Raw genomic sequence first — 20228 nt, 5'->3', positions numbered from 1 at the left:
GCGTCTACTACACGCTCGTGTACGTGTACGCGGGAGCGACACGCGACTCAAAATTAATCCACACAAGTATGGCGGTTGTTCTCCAAAGCCTCGCCAAGCTCTCCGTGCGTGTGGCGAGCGAGCTAGCTAGCTAGCTAGGCGAAGATAGCACCAACGCTAGCGAGCTAGCTAGCTAGCTGAGTGACGGCCGTTTGGTTCCAACTGGCCTCGTGACCCCCCCGCGTCACCATGGGGATACTGTTCACCAAGCTCTGGAGGCTGTTCAACCACCAAGGTGAGGCGCGCGGCCGCGCGTTACCTGCGGGGTGACGTGTCCGAGCACGGGCCTTCTGCTCCGAACACGTAGCTGTGTGTGTGTGTGTGTGTGTGTGTGTGTGTGTGTGTGTGTGTACTACATGTGACTGTGTGTGTGTGTACTACATGTGAACTACATGTGACTGTGTGTGTGTGTATACTACGTGTGTGTGTGTGTATACTACATGTGACTGTGTGTGTGTACTACATGTGAACTACATGTGACTGTGTGTGTGTGTGTGTGTGTGTGTGTGTGTATACTACGTGTGTGTATACTACATGTGACTGTGTGTTTGTATACTACATGTGTGTGTGTATACTACATGTGTGTGTAGTTGTTTGTGTGTGTATACTGTATATGCTTGTGTGTTTGTGTATATGGGAGTGTGTATATGTATGTGTGTATACCGTATATGTGAGTGTATGTATATACGTGTGTATACTGTATGTGTGTAGACTGTAGTATGTGTGTATATATATTTATATATATATGTGTGTGTGTGTGTGTATGTATACGTGTGTATGTGCGTTTACTTTATGTGTGTGTGTATGTATACGTGTGTGTTTACTGTGTGTGTGTGTGTGTGTATATATATGTGTATTATTCCATGGTGTCATTTTATAGGTGAACTCTGCTCCTCGTTCCCACATCAACTCAGAATAATGAATATAACTCAGAATAATGAATTTAACTCAGAATAATGAATTTAAGTCAGAATAACTGTGCTCCCTGAAGGGGGCGGGGCCTCTGTTTGGTGACACCGGGCTGGTGAGCTTGATTCTGTAACAGGAGTCTCTGGACTCAGTGCAACCTCATCAGCTGATAGGACACGAGCGACGGATGAGTCACATCAACGCTGTAGCCAGCTAATCAGTGTCACGTCAGCGTTTACAGGTGACCAGGTAGCCCAGGTGACCAGGTAGCCCAGGTGACCAGGTAGCCCAGGTGACCAGGTAGCCCAGGTGACCAGGTAGCCCAGGTGACCAGGTAGCCCAGGTGACCAGGTAGCCCAGTTTCCTTCTCAGTGAGAGTACCGGTTACCTGTAATTCACAACGCTTTTGCTGTGCATTAGCTGTTTGTAGGCGAGAGAAATGCACATTTGAATATAATAAATAAATACATATTTTTTTTAAATATAAATACTTAAATATATATTTATTTATTATTTAAATATATATATATTTATTTATTTATAAATAAATATATTAGTCTTCCAAAAATGTATGCTATGATTAGTAAGTGTCTTCTTTCGTTGTATGAATCATATACTAATTTATATCAATTACTTTACAATTAATCCCAAAACATAATTGATATCAAATCTGTCAATTATTCGGTTAATTCCCAAAAATATGTTCACACTTTATTTAGTTTCGGTGCGCACAACACTAATAACACAACGCGTCAACAACAACTAAATAAGTTCTTCACTAAATAATAAAATAGACAGCACATGTTGTAAAATAGGTGTGTTCGATCTGAAGACACCACACGATGTGAAACTAAAAAAAACAATGGATGTATTAATCATCAAATTAAAAATAATTGTTAGTTGCAGGCCAACCCAACTTTTAACTTCCTTTCATAAAATGTCTGAACATCCTCCTGACTGCTCTGAAAAAGCTGTAATTACATGCGGCGGCCATCTTTTATTGGTTAGTCATCAAACGACACCTTCTTCTACGAGCTCGGCTCCGTTGGGCTTCAGTCCGTCACGTCGCTGCACTCTGAGAGGTTTTTATTGTGTCTCAGGAAGTCTAAGGAAGTCTCAGCGTGGCCAGTTGATTGATTTCGTCCGCGGTGGAACAACGGACGTCCATTCACAGCGAGCAGCAGGAGGTCATGTGATCACACGGAACAAAACTCTGTTGTCCAAGACTGTTTATTGTTTTAGGGCTTCACTGCTTCCAAGATTATGGCCACAGACATGCGGATGGCTTCCACATTATCGTAGATTTGTTCTGATTCCTGTCCATTTTCTACAACGTTTACCTTACTCTGGGTTTGGCCCCGCTCATTGGACAACAGGTGAGGTGCAACTGTATAGACGGACCAACATTTATCCAAACGGGGGTATCCATTTTGAGAATTGGTGGTCTTTGAAACGTTAAAAAAATAACCACGTTTAGCTTGCGCCCCCCTCTCAAATGTGAATATTTTACATTTTGTTGTCATATTTGACAGTAAATTGTCTTTGTGATGGCCATTTTTACACAATTTTCAAACATTTGTTAAACCGAAATAGAGAAAATAATGTATTAAACCAAAATCTGCAAAATAAAATGAACAAAACAAGAGTTTTTATGGTGGGAGGACACACTCTGGGTGTTTATGAATGCTTCAGTTAGAATGCATGTGGGCAGCTTAGCACCTGCATGACTTGCTTAGTCAACACAAGATAGTGTTTTGCTTCTCGAGCATCTTCTGGCTGCACAAAGCCACCTTGTGACCCCCAAACACTGAAGATAGCAGCAAGCTGTGTTGTGTCTCTGCATCTGTTTGCTGAAGCTACTTTGTTGTTGTTGTTTTTTTGCTCCTTGTCCTCACAGCTGTTTTGTTTGAGGTTCACCGTTGCAAAGATAAAACCCCCATTTTTTTTATCTTCCACAATTCTCTTTTGCAGCTGCTTTCACTTCCTCTGCTTCAGCGAGGTTTTAGTTTCACAGGTGAACCCTGACTGTAAACAGTAATGTACATGTTTACTGTACAGAAGCTGCTATTTGGCAGAATTCAGTCACACTAGTGGACTTTCTGTAATTTCTCAGAATCCTGAAGTGTATACCAGACAGGAAAGGTGAGGACCAACACATATACCTGTGTAGTATATCTGGAATACACCTTTTAAAATGAATTGACATGACAGAAAGTCTGCCACCGCTGATAAAAAATAACTCTTTTTAATTTTTTATTGAAGAAACGTCATCAGTCCACTGTTGACTTAATCTTCAAAGTCTAAGAGAAGCTGGAGTGAACTGCTGCCCATTTCTTCATTCTTGCATTTGTGAAAGCAGAAGTGTATATTATTTATATCTTGGCTCTGAGGCATCGCGGTACGGAAAGCCCAGGAACCAGTCGGCCTCCATCAAGCAGCCGCTGTGTGATCTGCTAGGAAGTGTCCCGTCATTCAGACTCAGGCTGACATCTGGGCTCCTGTGTTCGGACAAACGTCCGTCAGACTTTGCCGACCAGAGCTTTTATCAGTCGAGGCTCTCTTGACAATAAGCTAAAAGTACTCAACACACTCTGGGCTGAATGAGGGAGTTATTCCGGGCGGTGCCAATAAATACATAACTAATAGATAACTCATAGTTCTGCTGCCTTCACGTGGAATCAAGCAGATGGACGACACCTTCTGGATATACTTTAAATTTGGACGGCAAAGGCATCTACTGTCGCCAGTATTCTCTGCCGGTCTCGTCTAATTTCACTAAATTGACATCACGTCCGCTGTCTACCAGCGGCCTGATTCCATGTGAATGCAGCATGAGAAGTGATAGTTCTTATGGCTGGAGAGTTCCTCAAAAAAACAAGGTTAGCGACAAAATCAGGAGGCAACCTCCGGTTATGAAGAGTGAAGCCAAAGCTTCACGTGTTAAACCGGTCGACACCAGAGATGTATACGCCGTCTCTACATAGCTCTTCTAGTCCTAATACGGTCACTTCCTGTTCACTGGTTGCAAAAAAACAACACGCCGACGGCCGTAATCCAAGATGGCGAAATCGCCAAATTCAAGGCTTCATGACATCATTCCACAAGAGTGACGTCACGGTGACTACGTCCACTTCTTATTTACAGTCTGTGGTTAAAACGTTGACAAAAATATATTTGAACTTCTTTCACCACCTTTGTCTTTAAAACAACGTCTAAAGAATCCAGTAAAAAGCTGATGTGCTTGAGAACTCCAAATGTAAACAATAAAAACACCCATAATTCAGTTTTAGAGCAGTGAGTTCTTCTCAGTTGGAGGACGGATGCATCTCTAATGTAGTCGCCTCTATGTGACGGACCGAACACGAAGGTCTTTCTGATCAGCCAGACTTTAAAAACATGCCTCGGAGCAGAAGTGTCGGGAGGAAGATCTTCATCTCTCTCGGTCACGCTCTAGTTCCTCCTGATTTTCCCGCTTCAGTCGTAACTCAAGACACTGACCGCTCTTTGTTCCTCGTCTGTCCTCTGTGTGGTCACAGGATCGGAAACATGGCAGCTCATTTAAATTCCAGATTAAATAATAATGCTCAAAATAAATGTCACACAATATTTATTGAAAAGCAACCAGACCCCTGGTTCCTCATGCGGTGCCACCGATTGTCTTTTCCCTTTCTTATCATTTTATCTTCAGTTGCTGTATTTGGATGTATTGAACACCGTAAGTAATATATAAGTGAAATATATGGTTTGGTACATGAGAAAATTAAAATGTCACAAATGTGCCTCAATGCAAATTCTGGAGTCCTCGTCTGAATGTTCTCTGTTCTAAACCCTCTCTAACTTTGTTCTGCTTCACTTCATCAAAGTCAACCTTTGCAGAGAGAATGTTCACATATTGAGCTATGATTTGGGTTAGAGAATGTTCACATATTGTGTATGATTTGGGTTAGAGAATGTTCACATATTGAGTTATGATTTGGGTTAGAGAATGTTCACATATTGAGCTATGATTTGGGTTAGAGAATGTTTACATATTGAGCTATGATTTGGGTTAGAGAATGTTCACATATTGTGTATGATTTGGGTTAGAGAATGTTCACATATTGAGCTATGATTTGGGTTAGAGAATGTTCACATATTGTGTATGATTTGGGTTAGAGAATGTTCACATATTGAGTTATGATTTGGGTTAGAGAATGTTCACATATTGTGTATGATTTGGGTTAGAGAATGTTCACATATTGTGTATGATTTGGGTTAGAGAATGTTCACATATTGTGTATGATTTGGGTTAGAGAATGTTCACATATTGTGTATTTGGGTTAGAGTTGGACCTTACAGCTGCATCATTTCAAAGAAATAATCATCCTGAAAGTGATTTTTTTAATTTTTTTTTATAGGCAGACCTGAAACCTTTTCATTTCTTTCTGTGTGTCATCTTCATTTACTCTTAACCAGTAACATATAGACTGATATTTACACATCTGAACTACATCTCACATGTGTATATTTTATTATAACACCAACATTATTCAAACAGCCCTAGTGGTTGCAGAGATACACCCTTTTTAGTTTGGGGACGACATTTTCAAGGAAAGGGTCTAAAAATAGGTTGGTGTTCTATTGGTTTAAAGACCACCCGCCAACTCCTCTGTGGCGGCACTTTGTCTCGGTGGCGCTCGATGTGTGAAGCCACACATTTTGTCGCCGAGTGATAAATGCCGAACACAAAAAAAGAAGCCGTTGTCTGAATCGTTCGGTTGTAGTTCCACATCAAAAGACATCGTTCAGCCCTCTGAAGCGTTTTTTCACTGCAGTCACATTCTTCTCTCTTTCTCTTTCTCTCTGTTTCTCTTTCTCTCTCCTTCTTTCTCTTTCTCTCTGTTTCTCTTTCTCTCTCCTTCTTTCTCTTTCTCTCTGTCTCTCTTTCTCTCTCTCTCTTTCTCTTTGTCTCTTTCTCTTTGGCCTTGATTTTCACTGCAATATAAAAGCCCTGCTCCTATGTGTAAACAGAACAATCATGGCTAGACATAGAGAGAACGAGAGTACATATAAATAAATAAATATATATATATATACACACTATTCACATTTTACAACTTCTAGTTCCAGCCTCTCCTCTGCGTTCAGTCCAAGATTCACAGAGTTCTGGTCACATGACTACTGGTCTCAGATGAATCCATCATGGCTAGTTTTGCTGAGGAGCTCAGAATTTATATATTTTATATATTTTTTTACAGGATCTGGTGACTTGAAGCGGTTTATTTGGGGCGACATTTTTAAACGAGACGTGTAGAATAAAATGTTTTTGAGGAAATATCACAATTTGAAGCTTCGGTTTCTTTACGCCTAACACGATGTGTTCAATGACAATCTGACAATCGTGACGTTATTTTTTTTTTCTTTTTCTTTTTAAAGCTTCCGGAGTAGTTTTGGGGATTGTTTAAGGAAAAACAGTTTTTCCATCTTGCTGTGAGTTTTGGGGTTCAGAGGGGTAAACAGATTGTGAATCATTTCTAAGAGTCTTTATTTTCTTTCAGAGCACAAAGTTATTATTGTGGGCCTGGACAATGCTGGAAAGACCACCATTCTATACCAGTTGTGAGTATCCAAACATAGCAGTTAGCTCTCGTTTTTATCCATCCATGATATGTAGAATTAATGGATAAGTCATTTTGTGAATGTTTGTTTTGTACGTTGTAGTTCGATGAACGAGGTGGTGCACACCTCTCCTACGATCGGGAGCAACGTGGAGGAGATCGTGGTCAACAACACCCATTTCCTGATGTGGGACATCGGGGGCCAGGAGTCCCTGAGGTCATCGTGGAACACGTACTACACGAACACTGAGGTACGTACGGAGGCTACGGAGGCTCACTGAGCTCAAAAAGACTTGTGATGCGTCCTTCAGCATCCCACGGAAATAAGTAGATATGTTTATCTAAAAATGATCTTTAGGCGTCTGCTTCAAGAGCTGAGGAGGTTAGGAGCCGTATCTTATCTTTTCATTAACTGTCCGTTATCTCGATCTTATCTTTTCATTAACTGTCCGTTATCTGTTATCTCTATCCTATCTTTTCATTAACTGTCCGTTATCTCGATCTTATCTTTTCATTATCGCCCGTTATCTCGATCTTATCTTTTCATTATCGCCCGTTATCTCGATCTTATCTTTTCATTATCGCCCGTTATCTCGATCTTATCTTTTCATTATCGCCTGTTATCTCGATCTTATCTTTTCATTAACTGTCCGTTATCTGTTATCTCTATCCTATCTTTTCATTAACTGTCCGTTATCTCTATCTTATCTTTTCATTATCGCCCGTTATCTCTATCTTATCTTTTCATTAACTGTCCGTTATCTGTTATCTCTATCTTATCTTTTCATTAACGTCTGTTTTCTCTATCTTATCTTTTCATTATCGCCCGTTATCTCTATCTTATCTTTTCATTAACGTCTGTTATCTCTATCTTATCTTTTCATTAACTGTCCGTTATCTGTTATCTCTATCTTATCTTTTCATTAACGTCTGTTTTCTCTATCTTATCTTTTCATTATCGCCCGTTATCTCTATCTTATCTTTTCATTAACGTCTGTTTTCTCTATCTTATCTTTTCATTATCGCCCGTTATCTCTATCTTTTTCATTAACTGTCCGTTATCTCTATCTTATCTTTTCATCATCGTCCATTATCTCGATCTTATCTTTTCATTATTGTCCGTTCCTGAGCAGTTTGTCATCGTGGTGGTCGACAGCACCGACAGAGAGAGGATCTCCGTGACCAAAGAGGAACTCTGCAGAATGCTCGCACACGAGGTGAATATCATGAAATATGATGATGTATTCATATAAATGTTTATGCTTTATTCCACCAATTAAAAGATTATCAGCGGAAACGTCCTGGAGAAAAGACTGGGAACCTTTTTTAGGATTTAAATGTGACATAATGTTTATGTTATAAATGAAGTTCATCTACAACCTCAGGATCTACGGAGGGCCGGGCTGCTGATCTTTGCCAACAAGCAGGACGTGAAAGGCTGCATGTCTGTGGCCGAGATCTCCCAGAGCCTCCAGCTCACCTCCGTCAAGGACCACCAGTGGCACATCCAGGCCTGCTGCGCCCTCACTGGGGAGGGGTGAGAACTGCACTCTGCTCCCTCTGAGCGTTAGACTGTGGAGGAGCGACGGGTCATAATCACACAGATCAGCAGAAAATACAAAAGGGAGCAAGTATAACTTTTAGAGATCGTGGTGATCAATGATGATCCGTATTGGCAGAGACAGTATTTTAATGCTCTGTCAGTAAACCATCAAAAATAATAAATGTTGTACTTTTACTTTGTGATCGTAATTTATAGTGTTTTTTTCTTCATAAAAACAAACACAATTCAAATGATAAGAAAATAACAGATGTTATTTTATAGTCGTCATTAGTGTTAATGCAGTGTATTAATGAGCTCAGAGCTTTATGAAGGTAAACCGCTCATAATTCATCTGTAATATCTATTTTATATTCATGTGAAAACATCTGAATTCATTCTAGTTTATCACCAACACTACATTTTACTACGCATCATGAGAACGTTATCATTTAACTTCAGCCAGTACTCATTTTCACTGAGCAGAGCCTGAACACATCATGAGTACGTTATCATTTGCTGCTAACGTTACTAGCGCTCCTCCTGTTGGTTCTCTGTTAGCGGTACTGCTAACGTTACTAGCTCTCCTCCTGTTGGTTCTCCGTTAGCAGTGCTGCTAACGTTACTAGCTCTCCTCCTGCTGGTTCTCCGTTAGCGGTGCTGCTAACGTTACTAGCTCTCCTCCTGTTGGTTCTCTGTTAGCGGTGCTGCTAACGTTACTAGCTCTCCTCCTGTTGGTCTAAACACTGATTGGTTGTTTACGTGAAGTCCTGATCACACGATCTACTGGATACTGGAGGATACGACCTTATTTCACGCTATGATGGTTCTTTGTGCTTTTATGTAAACTTGATGCCTGTCGTTCGGCATCTCATGTCCTCCTCTCTTCCCCTCCAGGTTGTGCCAGGGTCTCGAGTGGATGATGTCCCGGCTGCGCGTGAGATGATGACCTTTCGACCTCGGTCCAGAGTGCGCCCTCGCTCTTTGTGTTCTCTGCCTCCGGACGTGAGCTTGAAACGAGGATGGACGGCCCACTCCTCTTTCCCGTGACGCTGACGTGGGCGGACCGGCTGCCAGGACGTTGCATTCTTCTGTGTTAATTTATTTTACAAAAGACGTCTTGAACTCTTGAACAACAAAAAGAAAAAACAACATGACCTTTTCACTGAAGGACAAAAGAGACTCAAATTATTTAAACTGAAATCTGTGCACGGTTTTCCTTTTTCCAGCAAAAACACGGACGTGGAACTGTACGTGGACTTCTTCTCCAGCTGTGTGTGACTCTCGCCCTCGGTGGCCTTGCAGTATTGCCAGACTGGCTGTGGCAGTTTTTATTGCCCCTCCCATGTGTGTACAGTCCAGTATTCTCTTTTAACGTGGTGCCTGATGCAGAATGTTGGAGTGATGACGCTTGACGGTGGCTGAAAACATGCAGAGGAGGAGGGCACAAATCACAACATGCCCTCTTCTCTTCAGTCCCCACGAATAATCAGTGAAATAAAGTGTTTTTATCTGTTTCAGGTGACCTGCAATGTGTCATGAATTAGTTTCTATATTGAGTTTGTTGTTGTGTAGCGTCATAATGAGTCACATGAGCTCACGGTGCCTGATTCTTTTCAGGGAGCGTGATGAGCAGCTGCAGGAGTAGAGAGGAGAGAGGAGAGCAGCACAGTTAAGACAGACGAGGATTCAGGGAGAGGAGAAGAGGCCGAGCCGCACACAGTGAGTGGTTCAGAGCCAGGAAAGCACTTCAGCCCAGTTTATTATCCATAATAGCGAGATGTACGCGCCAGAAGATGACGTCATCGCTGCCTGGGTGTGTGTGTGTGCAAAGGCTCGTGGTCACACACCTTTTGAATCTTTCTATCTTAGATGCTTTAGAAACAAGAAGTCTTAAATGAGTAAATATTTAGCAGCAAAATCAAATTATTTACATGATATTCAACCTTCGTATATAATACATTTAATACTTCTTTCTTTGCAGGTTTTCTTAAAGGTAATGAAGTAGAACATGAATATGAGTTATGGGTAGCGCTTTATAATAAATACACACTATTTAGCATTAGTAAAGCATAAATAAACACTGAATTCATCATTTATAAAGCATTGTTCCAACATGAACACTCATTAGTATGCAATTCATAAACATAGTTATACATGTTTCATTCTTCATTAATAAGCTTGAGTTCTCATACTGTATAAATGGTGGATTCCCATCCTACTTAACTAACTACCTGAATTATCATTAATTTCATCATTTTTGATCATTTACTAACGCTTTACAAATTACCTTATTAATCATCTATAAGTCCTTAATGCTTCATTTACAAATGGGGAATCCATCATTTATAAAGTATGAAAATCCAAAACGTATTAATCAAGAATGAAACATAACTGTTAATGAATTGCATACTAATGAGTTACTAGAATCAGAATCAGAAACCATTTATTTGCCAGGAATGTTTACACAAACGAGGAGTTGTTCTCGGTGGAAGGTGCAAACATTAGACATGAGACGTTAGACGAGACAAACAACAATCAACGACAACAGTGCAATGGGTATTAAATGAAGTATAATGAGTGTTCATGTTGGAATAATGCTTTATAAATTATGAATTCAGTGTTCATTCATGCTTTACTAATGCTAAATAGTGTGCACTTATTATAAAGTGCTACTGAGTTATGAGTTGACGTGATGATAATTGCTCCTCTGCATTGTGGTTTGTGTCACTCTGCCGGTTGCACTCGTCTTCTTGCTTCTTCACGGAGCCTTTGAGTTCGTTCCCTCGAGCCTGAACGTCGTGCTCGTAGCTGCTGCTCACGCTCAGCGGGTTATTATAGATTTGACTCATCAGGTCTGTTGTGGTTATGTAGCTTTGAGGAAGTTATTTATTTTACAAAGTCAGCAAACAGCCCTACTTTTATCTTTAAATGTGTCACGTTCCCTCACATGCTTTGGGCTCATGATTAACCTTTTGTCACGTTTTGCAACTTGATTCTGTGAGTCCCACAGTTCATTTTTCATAACGACAACTAACCAGAACACAAGCTGTTTGTTCAAAGGCGTTTCACGTTACATTTAGCTGACGCCTTTATCCAAAGCGACTTGCATGTTTTCTCTACACCGTAGACACCGCAACGGAGAGCAATTCTGGGTTAAGTGTTTTGCTCAAGGACGCATCCACCTGGACTAGCGGAGCCGGGGCTCGAACCACTGATCCTCTGATTGAGAGTCAGGCATGCTAACAACTGAGCCTCAGTCGCTTTGAGCGTTGATCATTATTGTTTTCACTTTGAATCAAATGACTGTAATCGAGATGAAATACTCCTTCATTAGTTCCACAGCTGGGACATTTGCAACGACAGATAATTATCGCCCAACTCTGCAGCTTGTTTTTACCGAGACTCCTCTGGTTGTATAGAAGTCTATATAAATGACTCTACTTCTCTTGATTTATTCCCTCAGTAAACATTGTAAACATGAGTTTATGTCTCAATCTCTAGTTTCAAGTCTTCTTCTTTTCCCCTGACTTTAAAATGGTCTACTTCCCCATCGGTTGATGTCAATCATACAATCGTTCCTAAAGCTCACACAGTCGTGAATTTCTCATATTGAACTGAAACACCTGACTGAGTTCTTGCTCTACTGTCGTGATCTGTGAATAGCTTTCAGTCCGAAATGTCTGTTTTCTATATTTCAGTTTGAAGCCAACGTGATGCGTATTGTAGCAGTTAAGTCCTACGCCAAATAATACCCAGTTTATCTTTTGGATAATTCATTGAAACACGGTGCATTTTGTGTCCCGCGTGTCCTCAGTTTATTTATGTCAGTGATGAGTCGGACGCTGTAATCACCCCAAAGACGTGATTGGAATCGTTTGATCGACATACTGTTTGTACACACAATGCTAGCACAAAAGATAACACAAAATAAAAAGCGGCCGCAGCTCTCGGTCACAGCATCAACTGACCCAAGACATCCCTAGAAAAGGTCATCGCAGATGTTTGTGTTTGTCCGGATCGTAGACAACAACTCCTCATGTTCCTGCGGAGTCACGCTCTGCCTTTAGTCCTCTTACCTCACGAGAACGCATTGTTTCCTGAGGCGTTGCTGCGCTCGGCTTTACCAGAGGCACTGTTGGTGTTTGAGGTGTCAATCCTGCAGCTGTCGTGTTCTGGTCCCACTGCTCATCGGTCATTTCTTTCCAGTGACTAAGCATCATGGGTGTCACTGGCGTTGGCTCGTTGTTGTTTTGACTGCTCCAGTCATTAAAAGACTGTGATGTCTGAACTCTAGATGCTTGGTTTTGAGATGCATTCCTCAATATTTCACCCTTTAAAAACCACCTCTTCCGTTTTGCAGATTAGCTGAGATTTATAAAAAGCTGCAGGATGTTGCTGTGAGGACCCACAGGGCCTCCAGCCACAGCCAGAGAGACGCTCAGCTGCTGCTGTCCATCTTGGTCCTCTGTAGCGCCGCCCTGCTGGCAGAGAGAGGCACCATCATCCGAGGAGACGGACATGTAAATACAACAGGATGCATTCTGAGTCTCTACAGGGTTCTTACGCTCGTGGAAAACCTGGAAAAGTCATGGAATTATAAAATGGTTATTTCCAGGCCTGGAAAAGTCCTTGAAAAAAAAAAGAAATCCCAAAAGTGTTCATGTCATTCATTTACGCTGATAATTAATAATGAATATGCTTTTAAAAGAAAGACGCTCAAAATATAAGCAGGCATACAAACAGGCATCTATATAAATGTTTATTCTTTTAGTCAAACTACTGTCTCTCTCATTTAAGGTTCACTGTATGCTTTGTATTCTCATTGTTAGTTTAAATACTACATTGTCTCAGGTTTTATTGTTTACACCGAGATTTCACGAAATGTTTGGTCATGGAAATCTGGTTTAAAGTCATGAAATCCATTGGTCAGGATGTGTATGAACCCTCCTCAAGTTTTGATAAATTGATGTCGTTCCCCTCTTTATTTTAATCCTAAACCGACCATAGCTGCCACTTGACCACATACGCTATGTATGTTGTCTAGAAATAGTTCTCTGTGTATTTTTATACCTCAGATACTTTTATATGCACCCGGATCCTGAGAAACTTGAGTCGCAGCTCCGCTGCTTTGAAATTTAGCTTATTTTTTTTAGCCCACCGGTCCTGTGAGAGGTTGAGTGATGTTTCTTGATCAGAACGAGGTTTTAGACCAAAGAGATCAAACTCAGTCTCATCTGCATCGATCTCTTCTGTCACTTTCAACGGTTTAAACACTTCTAGCAATTTAATTAAGATGAAGTCGGGGGGAGCGCTGGTTATCTGGCATTTTCTGTCTATTTTAAAACACAAAGTGAATATAGGGCAGCATTTAGAGCTGGGCCATAAATATCAATATCATATTGTGATGAAAATATAATGATGTAATTACATTAAGAGATACTGTGAGATACTGTGATTACGTTGTGATGATATCAAGCATTCTGATCAAACTCCATTAAATCAAACTATTGGACATATTTACTTTGAACTTCAGTTCTAAATTTAAAGTATAAACAAAAATACTTAATATAGAATTTCATATAGACTTTTTTATAATAGAATTACCAAAAAACTTATATATAAATATGATATATTATGCTCCTAGCCCCTTTATACATAAATATAATATATATATATAAAGATATGAAATGACCTATATGGTGATAGAAGATATAATGTAGATATTTAGGACTTATTCTGGTGAAAGAAAACAAAGATTCTTAGCTTCAGGTCATTCTACACGTTACATACATTATAATAAAACATAGTTATCACTCTTACATTGCTTCATTGATCCCTCAGAATGCTACGTACTGCTTCTTTAACAATACGTATTTATAAATATTTCCTTCAGGTTAAATAAAGATCTCTTTTCCATTACATTTAGCTGAGGCTTTTATCCAAAGCAACTTGTATGTTTTCTCTTCACCGTAGACACAGCAACAGAGAGCAATTCAGGGTGAAGTGTCTTGCTCAAGGACACATCGACGTGGACTATTGGAGCCGGGGCTCGAACCACCGATCTACTGATTGAAAGACAGGCATGGTAACCACTAAGCCACAGTCTTCAACCTCTTCTCGCTTCTCTTCAATCTCTTCTCGTCTCTTCAATCTCTTCTTGTCTCTTCAATCTCTTCAATCTCTTCTTGTCTCTTCAATCTCTTCTCACTTCTCTTCAATCTCTTCTCGTCTCTTCAATCTCTTCTTGTCTCTTCAATCTCTTCTTGTCTCTTCAATCTCTTCTTGTCTCTTCAATCTCTTCTTGTCTCTTCAATCTCTTCTTGTCTCTTCAATCTCTTCAATCTCTTCTTGTCTCTTCAATCTCTTCTTGTCTCTTCAATCTCTTCTTGTCTCTTCAATCTCTTCTTGTCTCTTCAATCTCTTCTTGTCTCTTCAATCTCTTCAATCTCTTCTTGTCTCTTCAATCTCTTCTTGTCTCATCAATCTCTTCTCGTCTCTTCAATCTCTTCTTGTCTCTTCAATCTCTTCTTGTCTCTTCAATCTCTTCTTGTCTCTTCAATCTCTTGTCTCTTTAATCTCTTCAATCTCTTCTTGTCTCTTCAATCTCTTCTCGTCTCTTTAATCTCTTCTTGTCTCTTCAATCTCTTCTTGTCTCTTCAATCTCTTCAATCTCTTCAATCTCTTCTCGTCTCTTCAATCTCTTCTTGTCTCTTCAATCTCTTCTTGTCTCTTCAATCTCTTCTTGTCTCTTCAATCTCTTCTTGTCTCTTCAATCTCTTCTTGTCTCTTTAATCTCTTCAATCTCTTCTTATCTCATCAATCTCTTCTCGTCTCTTCAATCTCTTCTCGTCTCTTTAATCTCTTCTCGTCTCTTCAATCTCTTCTTGTCTCTTCAATCTCTTCTTGTCTCTTTAATCTCTTCAATCTCTTCTTGTCTCTTCAATCTCTTCTCGTCTCTTCCATCTCTTCTCGTCTCTTTAATCTCTTCAATCTCTTCTCGTCTCTTCAATCTCTTCTCGTCTCTTTAATCTCTTCAATCTCTTCTTGTCTCTTCAATCTCTTCTCGTCTCTTCAATCTCTTCTTGTCTCTTCAATCTCTTCTCATTTCTCTTCAATCTCTTCTCACTTCTCTTCAATCTCTTCTCGTCTCTTCAATCTCTTCTCGTCTCTTCAATCGCTTTTTGTCTCTTCTTGTCTCTTCAATCTCTTCTCGTCTCTTCAATCGCTTTTTGTCTCTTCTTGTCTCTTCAATCTCTTCTCGTCTCTTCAATCTCTTCTTGTCTCTTCAATGTCTTCTTGTCTCTTCAATGTCTTCAATCTCTTCTCATCTCATCAATCTCTTGTCTCTTCAATCTCTTCTCGTCTCATCAATCTCTTCTTGTCTTCAATCTCTTCTCATCTCTTCAATCTCTTCTTTTCTTTCACTCTCTTCAATCTCCTCTCACTTCTCTTCAGTCTCTTCAATCTCTTCTTGTCCTTCAATCTCTTCAATCTCTTCTCACTTCTCTTCAATCTCATCTTGTCTCTTCAATCTCTTCTTGTCCTTCAATCTCTTCTTGTCCTTCAATCTCTTCTCACTTCTCTTCAATTTCATCTTGTCTCTTCAATCTCTTCTTGTCCTTCAATCTCTTCAATCTCTTCTTGTCTCTTCAATCTCTTGTCCTTCAATCTCTTCTTGTCCTTCAATCTCTTCAATCTCTTCTTGTCTCTTCAATCTCTTGTCCTTCAATCTCTTCTTGTCCTTCAATCTCTTCAATCTCTTCTTGTCTCTTCAATCTCTTGTCCTTCAATCTCTTCTTGTCCTTCAATCTCTTCAATATCTTCTTGTCCTTCAATCTCTTGTCCTACAATCTCTTCTCACTTCTCTTCAATCTCTTCTTGCTCTCCAATCTCTTCCCTTCAATCTCTTCTATCCAATCTCTTCTCGTCTCTTCAATCTCTTCTGTTCAATCTCTTCTCGTCTCTCCAATCTCTTCTATCCAATCTCTTCTTGTCTCTTCAATCTCTACTCTTCAATCTCGTTTTATCAATCTCATCTCTTCTTGACATTTTTCCCCTTTTAATTCATCTCTCCTCTCCTCTACTTTGTAATGCTCTAATGATGATAATCATGTCAGATGTCCTAAATCTTCAGTCCAAAGTTGATGTCAAGACTTGTCATTGTGACTCATTATTCATTTACAGGCTTTGTCTCTAATCCAAGAGGCATTGCTGATTAGTCAGACCTAATTTATTCTTTGAGTCACGTTGATAGATAGATACTTTATTAATCCTGCAAGGGGAAATTGTTTTGTTACTGCAGCATTTATACTTAAAAGCAAAGCGATACTAAATATAAAAATGCACAATATATACATTGAATAGAATAATATTAAATTAACTAAGAAAACAACAGTGTACCAGTGTTATAGTTTATTGTAAAGTTTTCTTGCAGTGGGGATACTAGTAGCTTTAATGAGCGTTGGACCGAGCCAGCTCGGGGTCAGCTAACGGATGACCTCAACAGATCGGCCTCCAGCTGTCCTTCTCCTCTCATATCCTGACCCACGATCACACCCGCTTCCTAAACCTTTTCCCCAAACACACAAACTGTTGTGTTTGTGGACTCCGCCTCACACAGAGCTGCTGCTGGAGCAGTCGGGGGTCGACCCGTATCTTCTGCTGCTTTCCGTGCCGCCCTCTTAACGTACCGCTGATGCATCGGCCTCGACAGGTGCTCCTTTCTGAAAGGATCATTTGGGTATATTTAGACTTTGAAACCTGAGCGCGCCGGCCTGTGATTGGCCGCGTCGGCCACATGATAACCTGGGTAGAGATCGCAGCTGTGTGCTGTCGCCCGGTGTTTCTCTGGAGGAAAGCTGGGAAGACTTTGGCGGCTTGGGAGACCTTTAAACTTTATAGAACTGGTAAGCAAAGAAAAGGAAAAAACAACAACAAAAACAGCTCAAATATCCGTGTTTTCTACACACTTGCATGGCTTTCCATCCGCTCGGACGCCCGTTATTTCCGTCCTCTGGATGCAGCTGATTGAGGGATAAAGAGCGAGAAGGCTTCCGCTGCACATTGGAGGAATAACCAAACAATCAAGAAGTGCAAGACTCCAGCAAGATCAAACCAGGCCTCTTTACTTTGGATCTATCTGAAATTCCAACAGCGGTCTTCTCTCTCCGAAATCTCTCAGCGGCTATTTTCTCCGTTCATCTATTCCTCTTGTTATTTTTACAGGGAAAAATTGCATTTTGTTTTAAAGAGAGGGCAATCAAGTGCTAAAAAAGGTACTTAGTATGCCGTCCTATATTTAACCTGCAGCCTCAGAAGGCATTGGCCCCACCGTTCCCTAAACAGAGTCGACCAATCAGGCAGCGGCATTGGCTTACATGTCAAATATCTGAAGCGCTGCCGGGCAGCTGTCGCCAACCTTCAGCTTCTTTGAGCTGTGTTGTGGCTGTCGCACATTCACGGGCCTGTTGTAATGCACTGATTTACCCGGCTGTAGTTTGTGAGGCGTTTCACACATTTATTCTCATTTCATTGTATTGATTGAGGCAGATCAGTTTGAGACCCTAGTGGATGGCAAAGCAGGCTTCTTTTACTGTCAGGAAAATACTGCGGGAGTCTTCCGCTGGTTCCTTTGCTTTAACATCAGTATGTTTGTGTAGTTTTTCTAGCATGCGTTTGCCGTGTATCATTTCTTATTTTTGAATCCGGGTAACTGGGTTCAACTGGCCGCGTCCTAAAATACCGCCGGTGCGTTTGTCTCTTGTATGTCTGAGCCCCGGATCAGCTGATGGAACATTTAAGTTATCTCTGCGGTTCTGATGCGATGTCAGAGTTTATTTGATGAATAATAAATGTTGTCTGTGTTTTGCGCAGAAACTCTAACTCCGTCTCAAAATGACGGAAGTTGTGGAGGAATATGAGGAATATGAGGAGTATGAGGAATATGAGGAAGAGGAGATTGTGGACGAGGTAAGTGGAAGTTTTCTCACTTTTATCTGTGTATCTTTTTTACAATTACTTAATTACGTGATTATTTTTGATCGTTTCCCGTCTAAATACGATAAAGAAATGGTTCAGTGGAGTTGAGGTTAAAAGCAGGACCTGCGGGTCCAGGGCCCCTATGAATAGTCAGCAGTTCATGGACCCTCGTCTTCTGGTGGATCCGGTTTCAGACCGACACCCTCTGAGTCCTGGATTGCCTTTAACAGTCACTTAAAGCAAAAATATTTCAAATTCAAGAATATTTCACTGGGACATTGTGTGTCGTCCTGTAAAGGAAATCACATGTAGTTAGCGTGCCATCCTCTCTCTCTCTCTCTCTCTCTCTCTCTCTCTCTCTCTCTATATATATATATATATATATATATATGGAGTCCAGACCACCAGCTATCTAATTTATCCATGAACTGGTTCCCAAATTATGACGGTCACCTTCCTTTGTAGCATAAATAGTTCAAGATTAAATTCCATAAAATTCAGAAAGTCACCATTTAGTCTTTTGTTTGAATTGACCTGTTTGAGTGTTTACCACCATATTTGTCTCCAGATGATGTGATCTAACCTCATATGTAAATATATTGATATAATCGTGAGATTTCAGGATGATTCTAGACTTTGTGTATGCATTATTGTGTTTCTGGCGGTGTCCAATGGAAGAGTGAAAACAGAAGGCTAACAGCTTAATCTCATATTTCCTGGTGAAATAGGATTAAAGTTGGCCTTGTATACTTAACACTGCTGATATCTTATGAGGGAGTCCTTCACTCCCATGTAACGTATCAACTGTTTCAAAAAGATTTACCATCTTTACGGCAAAGATGTAAATCGTTTGGGAGGCGGAGCAAACAGATACCATCAACAAAAACCTTTACACTCTGATTTCACTTGCACTTTCATCTGCACTGTGGAGAAACGTTGCATTGTTTGAGTAACCAGTGAGACGGCTTCTTATCTGATCTACAGAATGGGGAGAAACATAGAGCTGTTCAGCTGCTAGGAGAAGGAGCAGAGATACAAGGGTTTATTAGGGTTTTATTAGCTAATGATCTACTTTATACGTCATTATGATCACAAGTATTTTCCTAATATTTAATTACGTCCACCTTAATGAAGAAATTCAGCATTTTATTTCATGTTATTTTATTCACAAGAGCTGCTCTCTCTCAGAAACCAGAGACATGATGTCATCAAGTATAAAGCTGCTCCATCGACGACAGATCCCCGTAGGACGACGTGTTTCTGTAGGACAGGAAGTCATCGTCACTCGTTCCCTCCTCAAACAGCCAATCAGATTCCTCCGTTAGATTCTGGATTATCTCATAAAATAAGCTCTGTGTCAAACAAACATTTATGATTCTTCCAGCTTTAGTTCATCAAGATAATCTTCACTCAGAAACTTTAATGATGTTTGAAGTGTAAAGTAAGAAGCTAACGTTATCTGTAGAGGAGCTCCACCAGGTCACATGACTTCATGTTATAGAGGAGCTCCACCAGGTCACATGACTTCATGTTGTAGAGGAGGTCCACCAGGTCACATGACTTCATGTTATAGAGGAACTCCACCAGGTCACATGACTTCATGTTATAGAGGAGCTCCACCAGGTCACATGACCTCATGTTAGCCTACAGAGGAACTCCACCAGGTCACATGACCTCATGTTAGCCTACAGAGGAACTCCACCAGGTCACATGACTTCATGTTATAGAAGAACTCCACCAGGTCACATGACTTCATGTTATAGAGGAGCTCCACCAGGTCACATGACCTCATGTTAGTCTATAGAGGAGCTCCACCAGGTCACATGACCTCATGTTAGCCTATAGATGAACTCCACCAGGTCACATGACCTCATGTTAGTCTATAGAGGAGCTCCACCAGGTCACATGACCTCATGTTAGTCTACAGAGGAACTCCACCAGGTCACATGACCTCATGTTAGCCTATAGAGGAACTCCACCAGGTCACATGACTTCATGTTATAGAAGAACTCCACCAGGTCACATGACTTCATGTTATAGAGGAGCTCCACCAGGTCACATGACCTCATGTTAGTCTATAGAGGAGCTCCACCAGGTCACATGACCTCATGTTAGCATATAGAGAAGCTCCACCAGGTCACATGACCTCATGTTAGCCGCCT

The 20228-nt window shown here is 40.6% G+C and overlaps 2 protein-coding genes across 2 annotated transcripts in view; both read left to right on the top strand.

The window, feature by feature from the left end:
* arl5a (ADP-ribosylation factor-like 5A) lies at positions 1-9596 on the top strand. The gene is made up of 6 exons (XM_079231050.1): positions 1-274; positions 6486-6546; positions 6649-6796; positions 7679-7762; positions 7931-8082; positions 8983-9596. Exons 1-6 carry the CDS (start codon positions 229-231, stop codon positions 9029-9031), a joined length of 540 nt encoding a protein of 179 aa, XP_079087176.1. The 5' UTR covers positions 1-228; the 3' UTR covers positions 9032-9596.
* Positions 9597-16969: 7373 nt separating this feature from the next.
* Positions 16970-20228, top strand: part of neb (nebulin) — a 109993-nt gene continuing 106734 nt past the window's right edge. Inside the window, exons 1-2 of the mRNA XM_079218401.1 lie at positions 16970-16994; positions 17962-18057. Coding sequence (XP_079074527.1) covers positions 17983-18057 — 75 coding nt within the window. The 5' untranslated portion in view covers positions 16970-16994; positions 17962-17982. The remainder of the gene's footprint in view (positions 16995-17961; positions 18058-20228) is intronic.

Source organism: Taurulus bubalis (assembly GCF_910589615.1).
Source record: "Taurulus bubalis genome assembly, chromosome: 1".
Classification (NCBI taxonomy): Eukaryota; Metazoa; Chordata; class Actinopteri; order Perciformes; family Cottidae; genus Taurulus; species Taurulus bubalis.
The sequence above is the reverse complement of the archived record's forward strand: the minus strand, read 5'-3'. Positions and strand labels throughout refer to the sequence as shown.

What these genes read in the sequence shown, in the direction of transcription:
- arl5a (XM_079231050.1), top strand. Translation starts at nt 229, where the DNA reads ATGGGGATACTGTTCACCAAGCTCTGGAGGCTGTTCAACCACCAAG. An exon ending in GAGGCTGTTCAACCACCAAG is followed by an intron (nt 275 to 6,485) that starts GTGAGGCGCGCG and finishes ATTTTCTTTCAG; the next exon opens with AGCACAAAGTTATTATTGTG. An exon ending in GCAGAATGCTCGCACACGAG is followed by an intron (nt 7,763 to 7,930) that starts GTGAATATCATG and finishes CTACAACCTCAG; the next exon opens with GATCTACGGAGGGCCGGGCT.